The sequence below is a fragment of the Candida dubliniensis genome, chromosome 4 (genome assembly GCF_000026945.1).
Source record: "Candida dubliniensis CD36 chromosome 4, complete sequence".
NCBI classification, from domain to species: Eukaryota; Fungi; Ascomycota; class Pichiomycetes; order Serinales; family Debaryomycetaceae; genus Candida; species Candida dubliniensis.
The window spans coordinates 1273884-1290352 of record NC_012863.1 but is presented as its reverse complement, the minus strand read 5'-3'; the positions used below and the strand labels follow the sequence as shown (position 1 = coordinate 1290352).

The 16469-nt window shown below is 36.0% G+C and overlaps 7 protein-coding genes across 7 annotated transcripts; 2 read left to right on the top strand and 5 right to left on the bottom strand. All coding sequences in view use genetic code 12, as the record gives it.

The window, feature by feature from the left end:
• Positions 1 to 226: 226 nt before the first annotated feature.
• Positions 227 to 2506, bottom strand: CD36_45300 (GTPase-activating protein, putative; the record flags this gene model as incomplete). The annotated part of the gene is made up of 1 exon (XM_002420129.1): positions 227 to 2506. The coding sequence occupies one exon, from the start codon at positions 2504 to 2506 to the stop codon at positions 227 to 229; it is 2280 nt and encodes a 759-aa protein (XP_002420174.1).
• Positions 2507 to 2973: 467 nt separating this feature from the next.
• On the bottom strand, positions 2974 to 4977 carry CD36_45290 (conserved hypothetical protein; the record flags this gene model as incomplete). Its single annotated transcript, XM_002420128.1, has 1 exon — positions 2974 to 4977. The coding sequence occupies one exon, from the start codon at positions 4975 to 4977 to the stop codon at positions 2974 to 2976; it is 2004 nt and encodes a 667-aa protein (XP_002420173.1).
• Positions 4978 to 6719: 1742 nt separating this feature from the next.
• Positions 6720 to 8783, bottom strand: CD36_45280 (subunit of the mitochondrial inner membrane i-AAA protease complex, putative; the record flags this gene model as incomplete). Its single annotated transcript, XM_002420127.1, has 1 exon — positions 6720 to 8783. The coding sequence occupies one exon, from the start codon at positions 8781 to 8783 to the stop codon at positions 6720 to 6722; it is 2064 nt and encodes a 687-aa protein (XP_002420172.1).
• Positions 8784 to 11065: 2282 nt separating this feature from the next.
• CD36_45270 (subunit of the condensin complex, putative) lies at positions 11066 to 13303 on the top strand (the record flags this gene model as incomplete). The annotated part of the gene is made up of 1 exon (XM_002420126.1): positions 11066 to 13303. One exon carries the CDS (start codon positions 11066 to 11068, stop codon positions 13301 to 13303), a length of 2238 nt encoding a protein of 745 aa, XP_002420171.1.
• A 41-nt stretch (positions 13304 to 13344) lies between these two features.
• Positions 13345 to 14325, bottom strand: CD36_45260 (pre-rRNA processing protein, putative; the record flags this gene model as incomplete). Its single annotated transcript, XM_002420125.1, has 1 exon — positions 13345 to 14325. The coding sequence occupies one exon, from the start codon at positions 14323 to 14325 to the stop codon at positions 13345 to 13347; it is 981 nt and encodes a 326-aa protein (XP_002420170.1).
• A 211-nt stretch (positions 14326 to 14536) lies between these two features.
• Positions 14537 to 15376, top strand: CD36_45250 (phosphoribosyl-5-amino-1-phosphoribosyl-4-imidazolecarboxiamide isomerase, putative; the record flags this gene model as incomplete). Its single annotated transcript, XM_002420124.1, has 1 exon — positions 14537 to 15376. One exon carries the CDS (start codon positions 14537 to 14539, stop codon positions 15374 to 15376), a length of 840 nt encoding a protein of 279 aa, XP_002420169.1.
• An 87-nt stretch (positions 15377 to 15463) lies between these two features.
• On the bottom strand, positions 15464 to 16405 carry CD36_45240 (DNA-directed RNA polymerase II subunit, putative; the record flags this gene model as incomplete). The annotated part of the gene is made up of 1 exon (XM_002420123.1): positions 15464 to 16405. The coding sequence occupies one exon, from the start codon at positions 16403 to 16405 to the stop codon at positions 15464 to 15466; it is 942 nt and encodes a 313-aa protein (XP_002420168.1).
• Positions 16406 to 16469: the final 64 nt, after the last annotated feature.

The window sequence follows — 16469 nt, the reverse complement described above, 5'->3', positions numbered from 1 at the left end:
TTGTCTCAAAGGCTTGGCGTATTTGTGTCAAATCTCCTATAGAAAATGACATATCTTCTACTGAATACCCTACAACAGGTACAATATTAAACGCAAATCAGGGAAGAGACTTACCCCATTAGAAGTCTTTGTTACTTGAATCAATTTTTATTTATTGCAATAGCTTATTCAACTATACAAGTATCATAAACACTTTTACATATATATAAAAGGAGCAGGTTTAGATTTATGAAGACCCAGAAACTACTAATTTTTGTAAATGGCTCATAAATACTTGTAAACTAACATCATCAGTCAACACAATAGCACCTCCTCCTGCACCACCACCGATAAAGTCATTAGTATTATAAGTCACACTTGGGTTCAATTTACTGTACAAGAATCTTGCTTGTGATCCACCTTCTTCGGTGTCAATAAATCTTGGCAATGGATATCTATCGTGTAATAACTCTGCTGCTTCTTTTTTAGGAAATTCCAATAATTCTTTGAAATTACTATACTCTGGCAAGTCTTGATAATTTGCCTTACGCCATTGAGAAATGGTTTTACCATGGAAAATTAAGATATGGAAAAATGTGTCCAATAACAAAATCCTATCATCTTTGATGGAAACACTATCTAACAACACTGCTTCTGGTTCGCCATCCAAAGTGAATGATGTCAATGTAGGTTGAATCATGATTAATGAGTTATTGGTGTCTTCGACTAACAAAACATGACGGTAAAAGGCAGTTTCATCAGGAGAATTATTGAAAACTTGCAAGAATTGTGATCTTCTCAAATAATAAATAAATTGAGGATATAATTGAAATTGAGGACCCAATCTAAATGATTCTTGTTGATCTTTTCTATAATCAGCAAACTTTTGGCATAATCTAATCAACATTCTGTCAACCCAACGTAACACATCGGCTCCATCATCTTGTTCGGCTTTAAACAATGTAATTCTTGCCATCAACACAGCAGCTGCCTCTTGATCAAAAGAGTTGGTCAAAGTTTGTTCGTCACTGGTCAAGAAATTCGACACAGTGGTGACTCGAACTCTATAAGTACCACTCGAATGTTGGTAATGGGTTATAAATTGAATATAACTTTGAGCATTTGGTGGCAATTGCTGATTGTTGACCACATCGAAAAACACTGCATAGGTATGTCTTGGTGATGTCGAGCACAAACGGTAACTTGAACTGCCTCCTAATCCCAATTCATTCTCCAGAACATTTGCTGATTTAACTTGTAATGACGATGCATTACCAATTAACCCACTGATTTTCAATTCTTTAGAAGTTCTAACTTCCAAGTTACCATTGAATCCCATCAAAAGGTACCCTTCGTCATCCTTGTTGAATAATCTTAGGAATGATCTCTTGAAAATAGAAGTAGTAAAAGCATCTGTCAACAACAAGGTCCCACCAGTTAAATTACATAAATTCTTCATCTCCAACATACCAATTTGATCGTAACAACCAGCAAAAATGTCTACTGTATGACAATTCTTAACAGCTTTAGCAGCTATATTTTCATAGAATTTAGTAGCTTTTTTGAAATGTTTAGCATTGTCTTTATCGATATCTGAATGCGATCTTATTGGTTCTTTCAATTGATTTCCAACAATCATTCCTGGATTCAATGTACATGGACCAGCAGCAAATAACATAACTCTGGCACCAAACCCTGGGTAAGTTAACCCTAATAAATTGACAGCAATGTTTAAGGCACTTCCAGTACTTCTCAAAGGTCTAGCACCATTGGCAACTGCCCAAGGATCTTTGCTCAAATTCTCCAAAATACTAGTTAATTGAAACTCAACATCCTCTAATGGTAAAAAGAATCTTGTCAATGAATTAGCAAGTTGTGGATTAATTTGTCCTGGTTGCTGTTGTTGCATTAATTGGGCAGAAATTGGACGATTCAACATCTCTGATATTTGCTTGTCAGTATATTCCTTATCACCTCTGAAAATATAGCTCTTGTTGATTTTGTCACTACCCAAATCATGAACTTGAATCATGGTACCAAAAGTAATCAACCCAATCAAGGCGTTAGGAGGTAAATAATTAAAACTAACAATAATATCTTCAATCAAAGCTTGCAAATTATCTTCATCCTGGCACAAATCAATGACAAAAGTGAAAATAGGTGGGTTTTGGACTGGTCTAGCAGTGATATATTCGATTGTAGAAGAAGTGCTTTGTAATTCAAGGGGCAAATTCTCTGGATTCAACCCATGATAATGAGCTGGTAAAGGGTTTCTATATTGACACAAGGGACAACGCCAAAACCCATTGGGATCAACAGCACAATATGGATTAAGAATCAGTTTACATGATTGATTAGAACAATAAATGGGATCATAAGCAGCAATGGGCAAGTCTTCACGTTGCTTCAATGGTGTATATAATGCTCCAGTAGGAACAACAACCTTTCCTGCTTCGACTTTGGTGGATGGAAATGCATTCCATGCAAATCTAATACCATTGATATCTTCAGCTTCCTCAAAATCCATTATTAAATATTGGTAGAGAATTCAGTTAGATGGATTGTGAAAAACGATTGTTATATAACAAGTTTGTTGGTTTTAGGTGGGTTTATTTATTATTATTATTATGTTTTTTTTTTTTTTTTCTTCCTATTTGTTTGTTCGTTTTCTCGTTTTTGTTTCGTTGGCATTTTTCGATTTCATTTTGTTGTCGTTTTTTTTTTTTCCATTTTTCAGTTGAATATGGTCGTGTATTTCATATTTTATAAATTGTGTTGCAAATCAATCAAGAATTGCCAAACTATGTAGTTTTGATTCTACTAAATTACATAGATGATAAAATATCATATATATATAAACAATAGCATTTCACCAATAGACATACTTACATCCAAAACAAAACAAAAAAAAACTGGATTACAGAAAATAAAAACTTTCTCAGGCAAGAACTTACCAACAAATGGATCGCCCCTGTTCTCTCCTTGGACATAGAATTACTTCATTTCTTTCAACTCTTCAATTTCCTTTAATAAAGCGGTAATATATTTCGAGGCCAATTCAACTGTTGTTGCTTTAGAAGGAATACTAACTTCATCGTGATAACTTTGCGGAATCAATCTTCCTAATTCTTGCACTGCATTATTCATTCTATTTCTTCTTCCTTGCTCAGCCAACTTATGAGATGCCTTTTTCGTTGCTGGTTTTTCTGACTTTTTACCACTGGAGTTGGTACCATTATTTGCTAGTATTCTTGGTGATGTTGAAGTAGACGTGGAAGATGAGTCATCGGAGCTTGATGATACTGAATTCCTATGTTTTGAATAACTTGATTTACGAGATAGTTTACCATTGTTACTACTTGTTCTTCGTACCAGCTTTTTATCGGCAATTGTTCCTGCTCCACCTTCAGCTAGTTTTCCCATAGTGAATCCCATTAATGGGGCTCCAGTTATTTCAATTGGTCTACCATTTGGAGGTAACATTGGATTACTGTCATCTAGCTGCTGTTGTTGTTGTTGTGGTGGTGTTGGTGGTGGTGCATCTAGCGATGCCTCCAGTGGTTCACTTTTCACTGTTATGGTAGATTCAGGCAACTTCTCAAACTGATTTGCAAAAGAAAAATCCTGCTTTTGAGTATTCTTGCCATTTTTCGTAATTGGTGACTTGTATGGTTTACCACTACCATTAATTGTGGTAGCATTACCTGTATTACCTTGTAAAATTGGTGTTCCATGTGGAGTTCTACGTTTGTATTGTTTGTTTTCATCTTTGCTTGGAGCATATGCTGAACTAGTTGACCTTCTTCTATCATCGGTTTCTTTGTGGTTCTTATTTCCGGATTTAGATTTTAGCGTTGATGGCTCGGCATTTAATGCTGGTGATGTCAATGGTTCAAAGGATATCTGTAAGGCAGGTTGAGGGGAAAATGAGCTACTATGTGGATTGTTATGGCCACTACTGTTTTCCCTGTCAGTTTTGCTATTTGTATCTAATGGAGCAACAACGGGAGAGACTAAAGGAGTAAAGACAGCATCAGGTCTCACGTGTTGGGAAGGTGCCGAAACAGTAGATCCAGTATTTTTGCCGGAGACAAAGACTTTATTGCTTGAATTATGTCGATGATAGTAATGCAGTGGGTTGTATGATTGGTCATTTTGTCCAGGTAGTACTGGTGATGAAAGCTCGCTCAACGGATCATGATGTCTCTGCTGTTGTTGCTCTTGCTGCTGCTGTTGTTGTTGTTGTTGCTCTTGTAATTGTTTCAACTTATTGACTGCTAATAAACTTGGAGTCTGGTCAGCAGGTAATTGCGGTGGAAATGCACTGGATATGTGATTTGGATCTGTATCAAAATTCAACTCCTCGGGAATGATAAAACCTATTGTGTCTAACCCAAGATCAAAAGATTGAGGGTTGGTTGTTGAGGAAACGGGTGGTGGTTGTGGCACTAAGCCCAAAGCACCAGAAGAAGTTGGGGTGTCGTTTGCAGATGGCACTTCAGAATCTATATGCGAGCGTGAACGAGAATGTTGATGTTGGTATGGTTGTTGCTGTTCGTTATTCAAATGAGGAGATATGTGCTGTTGCTGCTGGTGTTGGGATGAATGATGTAAATTAGGATTATGATTATGAAACGACATTGGTCCCGGAGTATTGCCGGCTGACTGGTTTGTCTGTTGTTGGTTTTCATACATTTCCATATGTTGCAAGAACATCTGATCACTATCTGCAAAAGCAGTAGGAGTATTAGAAACAATATGTGGTGTGTTTTGTTGAGAAGAAGATGGGAGTTGGATATTACCTGAAGGAGTTGAATGATTGGAACCACCACCATCTATATGAAAAAGTTGATGTTGTTGAGCTTGTGATGGGAGTTGAGAATCTTGATTAGATATGTGATTCTGCGATTGAGGAGCCAACTCATTATAATAAGAGGGAGACTTTCCCGGTGTTGTCCCGCTTGGTGAGAATATAGGGTTCCAAACTTGCTGGTCCATTTAATATGATATTGCTGAAATCAGTGTCGAAAGATGTTGCTTTATCTTTACGCCTTGTATTCTATCTGTTTTTCTTCTTTTGGTTGGAAAGAAAAAAATACAATTATTAACTTTTCACGGTTTTGCTGTTGTTGTTCTAGTAGTAGATTGAATATGATAGTTCACTTTTTAAAAAAAAAAGAATAGTAGAAATCGTTCTTTTTCTTATAATAAAAGTACTTAAATCTCTTGTGCAGATTTTGTTTTCTTTCAAGTTTGACTTCGGTTATTACTTTTTTTTTGGATTTCAGTTCTTTCTGATTTTTTTTTTCGTTTTTTGAATTCCCTTTTGTCCTTTTTAGTATTTTTATGTGTTCATTGTTATTTTTTTTATTCTTCTTTGCTAAGGGAGAGAGAAAAAATTAAAGAGAGAGAAAGATTTGTGCCCTGTTTGATTTACAAATTTCCTTTTCTTTAACTGGTCAATTAGATAATTTGATTTGATTAGCGTGATGTAATTCTACTTACCTGCAACAGAGGATGATCTCGGGCAAAGATATCAAGTATTGCATTGACCCAAACTTTTCATCTTTAAAGATCTAGTTCTAATTTATTTTTCCTTCCTCTATTGTTCGCCAATGATGTTCCACAAAAATACTCAAGCAAGATGTAGTCATCATGAGAACTTGACTGGCTCACTACAACATTAATTTACACTACTGTGATCAGTATTGGCTATTGAATAAATAGAGAACTAAGAGGGGGGGGGTGAGGAGAGTAGAGGAAAAAAAAAAAAAACCATACATCCAGATTATATTAGTTAGTTAAAGTTGGAAGTGCCAAAATGCAAACTCTCACCTACTTTATTATATATCGAAATAAAGCAAAGTAAGGGGAGGGGGGGACAAGCCACGTGGGTCTGGTTTTTTATTATTACCGTTCAAAAATAATAACAATCACAAAACAAAAGATTTGGAACCTCTTTTTTTTTTGCTTCTTTTGGGTTGATAGATTCGGAACTTTGTCTCGGCTGAACTCGGCACAAACTCCACTTTGATGTTTTTTTGTTGTTGTTGGGCGTATATAATACGACGAAATAATAACAATCCAGATTGTATTGGTAACGAATATCATTAACTGAATAAATTTAACTATTAGGCTATGGAATTGGAGTAGAGACCATTTACAACGGATATCGATAAATTGACTCCGATTGATCTTTTTCCCTCTATTCTTGTATATGGGAAGAAATATGTAGGCAATCTGCCATTCATCATCAGAGGTTGTTTTATCAAGTGTATTCTGTGAACAATTATTCTCGTGTTGTTTTAATTCTTATTTAAATATCCAACTGTCGATGTTTGTGTTTTCATTATCAAGCTATGCTTCTTTTTCTATTCGTTTTATGTAATTTAGTAAGATCTTTTCTGGAAAACGGTGGCATCACAAATGAAAGTATATGTACATCGGTACAACCATAGTATACCTACTCTACACTTATTCAATAAATCCGGCTTTTAGTTTAATATGAATTATCTATATTTATTATTCCAAACATAAATTATGTATTATCATTATAGATCAAAACAAATGAAGTAAAGAAAAAAACAAAGCTATTTACATACACCATAACCTTTATCCAAAGGTTTTTAATTCTTTTCCTCTTTCTTCTTGCTTGCCTTTATTATTTTTGTTAAACAGTCTATTTTTAAAAACTTTTTTTTTTTTTTGTTGTTTGTTTATTTCATTACTTTGGCATTTCATTATGCTGTTGGCATCGGGTCATTGAGTATATCTTTGATCTCACTGGATTTACTTGACTTTTTAATAACAGTATTACTCATTGTCTTGGCCTTGTTTATAGGCTCGCCTTTAACAACTTTCTCCATTTCCTCCTTAGTCAATGTCTCGTATTCTAATAAACCTTCCGCCAATCGTTTCAATTCTAATCTTTTATCATATAACAATTTTCTAGTTCTTTTTTCACTCTCCAACAAATAATCTCTGACTTCATTATCGGCCATATTTCTAATCTGGGGCGACCAACTCTCCCAGTCATCACTTAATCGAACTGGTCCGATTTTATCGCTCATACCATACGATGTAACCATGGCCCTAGCAACACTTGTTGCATTCGACAAATCAGAAGCACATCCGGATGTAACGTTTTCCTTACCATTGATCATTTCTTCAGCAATTTTACCGCCCATACAAACATCCAATCTAGCAAAACATTCCTGTTTACTCATGTCCACTTTATCCATTTCTGGTAATTGAAAAGTGATACCCAATGCACGTCCTCTAGGCAAAATTGTGGCCTTATATAATGGCGTGGCACCTTTAGAAAACATAGCCATAATTGCATGACCAGCTTCGTGGTATGCAGTATTTATTCTACTTTCTTCAGTTATAACCATCTTTTTCTTAGCTGCACCCATCAAAATCTTATCTTTGGCCCATTCAAAATGATTCATGTCCACAGCTGGCGCAGATAGTTGCGACGCATGGACTGCAGCTTGGTTCACCAAGTTCATTAATTCAGCACCAGACAACCCAGGGGTTCCTCTAGCTATAATGGAAGGATCAACGTCATCGGCAGTTTCAACATTTTGCATATGGTGTTTCAAGATATCTATTCTACCCCTAACATCTGGTAAATCAACAATAACTTCTTTATCAAATCTCCCAGGTCTCGTCAATGCCTTATCTAAAGATTCTGGGAAATTAGTTGCACCAATAATAATGATCCCTTCAGTTTGACTGAATCCATCCAATTCAACTAACAATTGATTCAATGTTTGCTTAGCATATGCTTGGTCTTTGGGATTTCTTTTGCCTCCAATGGCATCCAATTCATCAATAAATATAATTGCTGGTGCCTTGTCACGTGCTTGACTAAATAGTTCTCTAATTCTTTTAGCACCAACTCCCACGTATAATTCGTCAAATTCCGATCCTGACATAAAAAAGAATGGTACTCCTGCTTCACCAGCAGTAGCTCTTGCCAATAATGTCTTACCAGTACCTGGAGGTCCAGTTAATAAAACTCCTTTTGGTAATTTACCACCTAACCCCGTAAACTTGGATGGATCTTTCAAGAAATCGACAATCTCTTCTAATTCAGCTCTTGCCTCGTCACAACCTTGAACATCTTTAAATCTAACTGTACTTTGAGAAACATCAACTGATTTATCACTGGTTTCACTGTTTCTAAAAATAGTTCCATTTTCCACCAAATAATTAAACGCATTAGTAGCACCATAGGTTAACAAGGCAATGGGGATCAACCATTTTAACCATTTTGATAAAATTGTCAATAATGATTCACTAACAACAACATGAACTGGCTCTTGTCTTGAACCAAATCCATATGGTAATCCAACACCTATGTTGCCCCCGTTAGTTTGATACTGATACTGCTGTTGTTGTTGTTGTCGAGCAACTTCGGCTGCTTTAGCAGTTTGTCCAACTTTATTCAATGCATCGATGTACAACTGTACACATTCTGGGGATGAGGCAATACCTGGGGTTTCAAATCTCTGAACCAAAATATGTGGGTAATTATAAGCCAATAATGATTTGTAAAATTCTAACTGTGCTTGAGGGTTATTTAATTCATTGTTTGCAATCTGTTCTTGTTGTTGTAACAAGTTTATTGTTGAGTGAGATGCAAATCTTCTAGAATTTGCCACGGGATTTGAGCCATATCTTGATCTGAGATAATGTACGTTTGTTGATCGTAAAACTTGTGTAGACAAGCTTCTTATACTGTTTTGACTGTATATAATACCCCTGGATATGGGTACTATCTTGCTTAAAGAATTCATTGGTTGTATGTATGAATCTAGTATCGTATGTAAAATGAACCAAAAAAAAAAAAAAGAGCAGTTTTCCGGCTTGGTTGTCACTCTTTTTTTTTTTTGTTGAGTGGTGATATTTGCGCATGTCTAGTTGAGAGACATTAAAGGTAGTGTGAAGATGCCAAGAAGAAGAAAGGTCGAAAGATTATGGTAAAAAGCAACACAATTGTCAAGCTATTATCAGATTCCAGTGCAACTGCGACATGCCAGGCTTATAAAATGAGTGTACTGGTTCTACACAACCAATGCCATATTACTATGCAAATATATTATCCAAAACTATCTACAAACCTACATTCACCCACAACCAGAAAAATCATAGGTCACGTGACTTTGCTTTCTTAACAACCTTTTAATCATTTCCAAAAATACAGAGTTTTGCACCGACCGTAGCTATCGACGTAGAATATATAGCAGTTTACTAATAGACCCAAAATTTGCACTGACCGTAGCCACTGCCTTCAGCTTTGTAGTAAACTACACACTGACCCTTGTCATATACTGGCCGTAGTTCTGGCGAAGGGTAGACCCGTCCCATTATGTGTCTTGACGCTAGAGATGGCACAAGTGTTGGCAGCCGGCACAACCGTACCCCAGGATAGGATCAAACCGTCCCAGCGGTGGCTCTCGTACCTCCACTTTGTACCTAACGCCCTGCTTATGAGAGATGCGCTGTACTATGAGAAGAGTTTCGAATCCGTGGATCACCAACTACGTCTTCCTCGGACCTACTTCTTCCTCCCAAATAGCACCATTCATAACATCGTATCACCTATCCCCAAAGCATACTATCCTATACAGAATATACACTACATATATACCATTTGATGAACCTACGTATTCAATTATACTGTTAACTTGCCATAGACAGAGGAAATCATACAACAGATGATGGAATTACTACTATTGTTAATGATGGTAGGATAAGTATTTGAGAGGTGTTTTTGTACTTGTGTTTGTGTATCTTTTGCTCGGCTCTTACTGTCTTTCTTTTATTTATGTATTGAGACAATATTTGGCAACATTAGATTAATTTTTGTAGCCAAATCAACATCAAGACTATTTCCATCTCTTGTTCATGTGTAGTTGATTTGTTTCAAGGATGCATCAATACTATCAACCAAATTAAATTTTCTTTATGGGGGAGATTGACTTGAAATGGTATCAAATTTCAGCGGCCAGCAAATTATTTAAGAATGGGAGTATTTAAACAGCAGTGATATGGAAAAGCGGCATACTAATAAAGGACACTTGGTACCATAAAGGAATCATTGAATCGGTTACCTGGAAATTATTTTATAAATGTGAGAAAAAGGAAAAGAAAAAGTGATAAGAAAGTAAAAAAAAAAAAAAATTGGGTGCAAATGGGAGATTTGGGGTATTTATATAGTGAGAAAGAATACTGCCACAAATAGTTTATTATAGGCGTCAGTTTGCTAGATTATTAGACTGGTACATTAACCGCTGAAGTTCTTGTGGTGCAGTTGTGTTTATTTTCAGAAGTATACCAGTTTTATTACGCTGAAAGTTATATTTCCAATAAGGATTATTCATAACAAATCAATTCTCCATATCCTGCCTAAACCTTGTTGCTACAAAATATTTATAAAGAAATCAAGGTCTATATTGGATTTAGAACAGACTAAACAAACTTGCTAAACGTTTTTTCTTTTTCCCTATTTAACAAATTACAGAATAAGACTATACCTGTATTAACAACTATGTGTGTTCCTTTTATAACTATTTTTAGTGCAATTTTTTAACCAAATTTTTCATTTAATTAAATACATTACAATTGAGCAATACGTATAATTAAAATAATTAGGTCCAATCTGTAATAGAAACCACAGATGACTTACAGATTATTTTTAGAAGTGACTGTACCAACAGTCGCTGGCGATATTATAACCAATATACTGATCCTCTGTCTCTCTATAGACCTCTTATCCTAAAAAAATTTCGGAACAACCTAAAAAAGTGAATACCTCTATAAGTGTCTGGTATGTTTGGAATAACGATTAAACATATCCTCTGACGTTTCTTTTTTACTTATCTTTGCTTGACAGCACTAAGGTTGTTACAAAATGCATGGTGTGGATGTCGCTCTTCTTCTGTTTTTGTTTTTCCCAAAGAGGGTCTGCGCGTGTTCCAAGAATCAAAACTCAAAACAAAACAAAAGAGAAAAAAAAAAAAAAAAACAATCCGAAATGTCACCAATTTAAACTCTTTCATTTCATAAACTTATCATAATGATGCCACAGGTACTACCAAAAAAACGATCAGAAAACCCAGATGAAAGAAGAATAAGTACCAGCAGTAGTACCAATAGTTCCAATAATCATAATCACACCCCCAACAGAACAACTCCAACCTCCAATAGGATTATGGCAAACAGGAAGGTACTGAATCGAATTATGTCGGCGAGACACGTTAGTAGATCTATAGCGGAAGATGCAGACACTAGCAACTCATTTGACGATGGGATTGGATTCAATGAAAATAAGCATACCATCATGTCCAATTTTGAAGAATGGATTAAAATGGCAACAGATAATAAAATCACGGTGAAGAATTCTTGGAACTTTGATTTGATTGATTATTTCCACGATTTGAATGTGATTAAAGACGGTGAAAATATAAATTTTCAAAGGGCATCTGCTACTTTAGATGGTTGCGTGAAAATATATTCGAATAGAGTCGAATCAGCCGCCACTGAAACAGGTAAGTTGTTGAGTGGATTAAGTAAGAAAGATGATGGCCATAATGGTAATCAAGAAGCCGGCGACGGAGATGAAAATGAAAATGGAGAAAATGATGATGACGATAGAGACGGCAACGATGAAGATTCTAGAAAGAAAAGGAAATTTAACCGTATTGTCGAGTCTACGCTAGTTGAGTTTGATGCTATAAAAGTGAAAAAACTAGAGCAAGAATTGGCTATTGATCCATTATTCAAAAAGGCACTAGCTGAATTCGACGAAGGTGGTGCCAAAAGTTTATTATTGAATACATTGAACATAGACGTATCTGGAAGAGTGGTATTTGATGCAACGTCAAACCCTATTCAAGAGACAAAAGAGGCCAATCAGGTGGAAGCTGATCTTCAACAAGTACAGGAATCACAAACATTGGATACGAGACGGTCAGACGTCTCATCACTAAAGCAGTTTTTGTTCAAGAATAACGAGAACTTTGATGATCTAACTCTCTGTCCATCATTAGTAGAGTTCCAATCAGCATTAGCAGATGTCAATAAAGCTAAGAGTATTCTCAATGATTTCAATTCAAAGATCACCACTGCAGCACAAGAACCGCTTGTATTTAAGGAAACCGAGGAGAACAATGACTTTGATTTTGGGGAGTTTAACGACTTTGGTGACAACGACGACTTTAATGATGATATCAATACCAATGATAATAGTAGCCATAACGATCCGTATAACAATATTGATAATACAATCATGAAAGCCTTGTTCAATGAAAAAACCGACAGCAGTATTTATTCGCGAACACAAAGCACAGCAATTATGGATCAGGACTTGATGGCTTACTTTGATGACCGAATGAAATCAAACTGGCGTGGCCCTGACAATTGGAAAGTTGCTGCATTCAAGAAGGCCAATAATATTGACCAAAAGCAACCCGATGCCTCAATTAAACAAGAATCATCCACCCAGGCATCAACGGCAGCACGAAAAAAGCCTGAAAATATTATAATAGATTTTCTCAATGATGACGATGACGTTGATGAAGATATTCTTTTTGAACCACCAAAAAATTTAAACTCAATATCAAAGAAAGGTAAATTCAGGCCGTCGGACTTTATACTACCTGATGACATCAAGTATAATTCGGCCAGATTAACCAATTTATTTACAAAACCACAAGTTGCTATAATGCACTACGGAAATAAGAGATTACAGGGACTTGATGGACAGACACTAACCGATCAAAACTATTTTGCAGAACAGTATCGACAACACGAAGAAGAAGAAAGAGACAGACTTGCTAATTCGTTCCATCAAGCTGAATGTGACGATTTTGATAATGACTTTGGTGACAACAATGACTTTGGTGGAGTAGATTTCAATGATGCATTAGAAGCAGATGTACCAGACGTAGTTGCTTCTGAAAGCCAGAGTGTCATGGGTAAGAGACGTCCAGAATATGTCAATTTCTCAAGGGTTGCTAAGCGAGTTGATGTAAAATTGTTGAAAGATAATTTATGGGTTGTAATGAAAAATCAATTAGCAGACAAAAAAGAGGATCCAAAGGAGGATTCGCCAGATACAGAGGTAACCGAGAAAAAGAGTACTATTGATTTCAAAAGCGTTGTTCAAAATGTTTTACGAACATACAGACCAGAGCAGGCAAAGGATTTATCAACCAGTTTTTGTTTTATTTGTGTGCTACATCTTGCCAACGAACATGGATTAGCTATTCAGAGCAATGAAACTCATGATAATTTGACTATTATAGGTTCTTAAGTAGTGATACGTATACGTATGTAATATTACAATTGCGCGTTTTATCTTCTTTTCCTGAATCCTTTTCTACCACCACGATTTACTCTATCTATTTCCCCTTGAGATATTACTAATCCATTTCTAGTAGATCTACCAATACCATTAATTTTCAAACCTCTATCTCTGATTCTTTTATCGACTTTTTTGCCTGTACCCAATCTATCACTAGATGAGGTTGATCCTTTTCCTGCATCCAAATCACGTAGCTCTCCTTTTCTAACTTTTGATAATACTATTCCAGCATCTCTTGCGTCTTTTTCATATTTCTTTATTCTCTCATCACGTTTCTTAATCATCCCCTTTCTCATAGCCATAGGCATTTTTTCCAACTTTTTAGGCAACCCCCCAGTTCTTGAATTTGTACTTGCCAACTCACGAATTCTCGAATCCAATGCTCTTCTACGTGCTTTACCTGTTGGATCCTCAAAGTCAATCGTTTGCAAAGTCAAATCAGCCCCAGAATATTCTAACGTGTTGGCCAAAATATGTGATTCCTTTAGCAATCGTTGTAGTTTTAAGTCGTTGGCAAGATTTTCTTCATCCTCTGCTTTGGATTTAGCAGATTGTTGTTTGGCTTGTTGTTTCGCAGCTAGCTTTTCTTTCTTCGATATTTCTAATAATGTTGGGGCTCGACCTGATTTTAATAGTTTTCGATCCTGTTTGGAAACAACTGGAGGTGGTGTATTTGAACTATCATTGAGTTTAAACACTTTGGGTTTGGGGACATCATCTTGATCTTCATCACCCTCTAAAAAATACATTTCCTCTTCATCAACATTAGAGCCAACTTCATCGAATTCTGAATCTTGTTCTTCCGATGATTGGTCTGATGAATCTTGGCTTGAATTCTCGTCTTCATCTTCAGATTCTGCTTGAGCCTTTGATTTGTCTTCAAATCCCATATCCTCAATAGACCCAAATTGGGCTTCAAAATTTCTCCTCTGAATTTCCAATGCCTTTATATATTCATCATCTTCACTCATTCTAATTTGGTATTGTAGTTTTCAGTTGATGCTCATCTCTTCAATAACATTTCGAAGCGCTCATTTTGTAGTGCGGATTTCATTTTGCTTTCATTTTTTTTTTTTTTTCTTGTTTGGCACACACTTTTGCTCGTTGGACTGAAATTTTCACACTACTCTCATACGAAGATAAGATTGAACAGATACCAGGATTAACCCAATTCAACGAAAGATGACAAAATTCAGGGGCTGCATTGATATCCATTCCGGACAAGTTAAGCAGATTGTTGGTGGAACATTAACTCAAGATGACTCTGCAACTTCTGAATCCTCATCTACTAAAGAAAACTTTGTCTCCACAAAACCCTCCTCACATTACGCACAATTATATAGAGATTATAATGTGAAAGGATGTCATGTCATTAAATTGGGATCTAATCCAGCCAATGATGATGCTGCAAAATTGGCTCTTAGTACTTGGCCACACAATTTACAAGTTGGAGGTGGAATAAATCTCGACAATGCACAGTATTGGTTGAATCAAGGAGCATCACACGTAATTTTGACTAGTTGGTTGTTTACCAAGAATAAGCAGGATAAAATGGAACTCGATTTTGATAAATTACAATCGATAAGTAATTTAATTGGCAAAGAAAAACTAATTGTTGATTTAAGTTGCCGAACAGTAATTGAAAATGATAAAGCAAATTGGTATGTTGCAATGAATAAATGGCAAACAATAACAGACACTGCTCTTTCAGCTGAGTTTTTATTACAAGTAAGTGCCTATTGTGATGAGCTCTTGATTCATGCAGCAGATGTTGAGGGTCTCTGTAAAGGAATCGACGAAAAACTTGTGGAGAAATTGGGCCAATGGTGTCCTGTAGGCTTTGAAGAAAAAATCGTGTATGCTGGGGGTGCCAAACTGATCAATGATTTAGATACTGTTGCTAAGTTAAGTAAAGGAAAAGTTGATTTAACGTATGGAAGCTCATTAGACATATTTGGCGGAAAGTTAGTTAACTTCACTGATTTGGTGGAGTGGAATAAAACTAACAGAAACGAAAACTAAAGTACTATATATATAGACGTCTATTGACAAACAATAAAACACATAATTATAATTTACTTATACTACTACAAATAATTTTTCGTAACATTAACCCCATTGTGCACCTCCAAAACCGCCATCACCGTATGGTGTTCTTCCACCAGGAGTTTGGCCTCCATCAACACCGCCATATTCAGTTCTACCATAGCTAGTAAACCCACCAGCTGCGGCTTCGTTAACTTCAACATCTTCCTTATTTAATTCAATAGAAATGGCTGCCAATTTTGTTTGCAAAGTTTCTATAGACTTGATTACCACTTCATTCGGAGGTAAATTACCGACAGTTTCGACATCAAAGTAATAAATTGATGGCTTTGCTTTGTAATCAAAAGGTGCCTCTGGATCGGGTGCTTCTTCCCAGTCACAATTTTTCGATTTGGGCCATTCTGCTTCGGCATCAACTTCATACCAATAGTCAGTATGTTTTAGTTTATTCCAAGGATCATATTCAAACCCTATAGCTGCAGTTGGAGACCATTTAGCATGCTCTTTGGCTATTCCCTTCTTAGCAATACACGTAAGTGATAATTCCTGATGCTTTCTTAATTTACAAATCAATGGACCTCTTGCCTGAGGATCTCTAATGACTGGGTCCCCTAATTTGGAACCATTATGGGACATCTTTTGTAAATCCGATGCATAAACATTCATAGTAGACTCGGTAGCACAGTTTGCTACTAACTGTAATGTCACAGAACATTTAGAACAATAGTTGTCACATGTACAATCTCGTGAATAAGTCAAGTTATCGATTCCTTCACTAACCAAAGGGATAAGCCCTAATCTATGTGATAAGAACTCATCTGCCAATACCGATGTATTAACATCTATTTCAACCAAGTCTATGGCTAGTGTTGGCACTTCAGCTATAATAGTTCTTCTCATTGAATTTGCCACAGCCAAATCCACATTTTTCAATATAAAATTAACATGATCCTTTTCTGCCTCCCTAATAGTTACTGATGGTCCTTCGTGACTATCGATTTCCATATTGTACTGTGTATGTATGTGCAATAATCAGATTTAACTAGGACGTAGTTGTCTGTTGGACAAT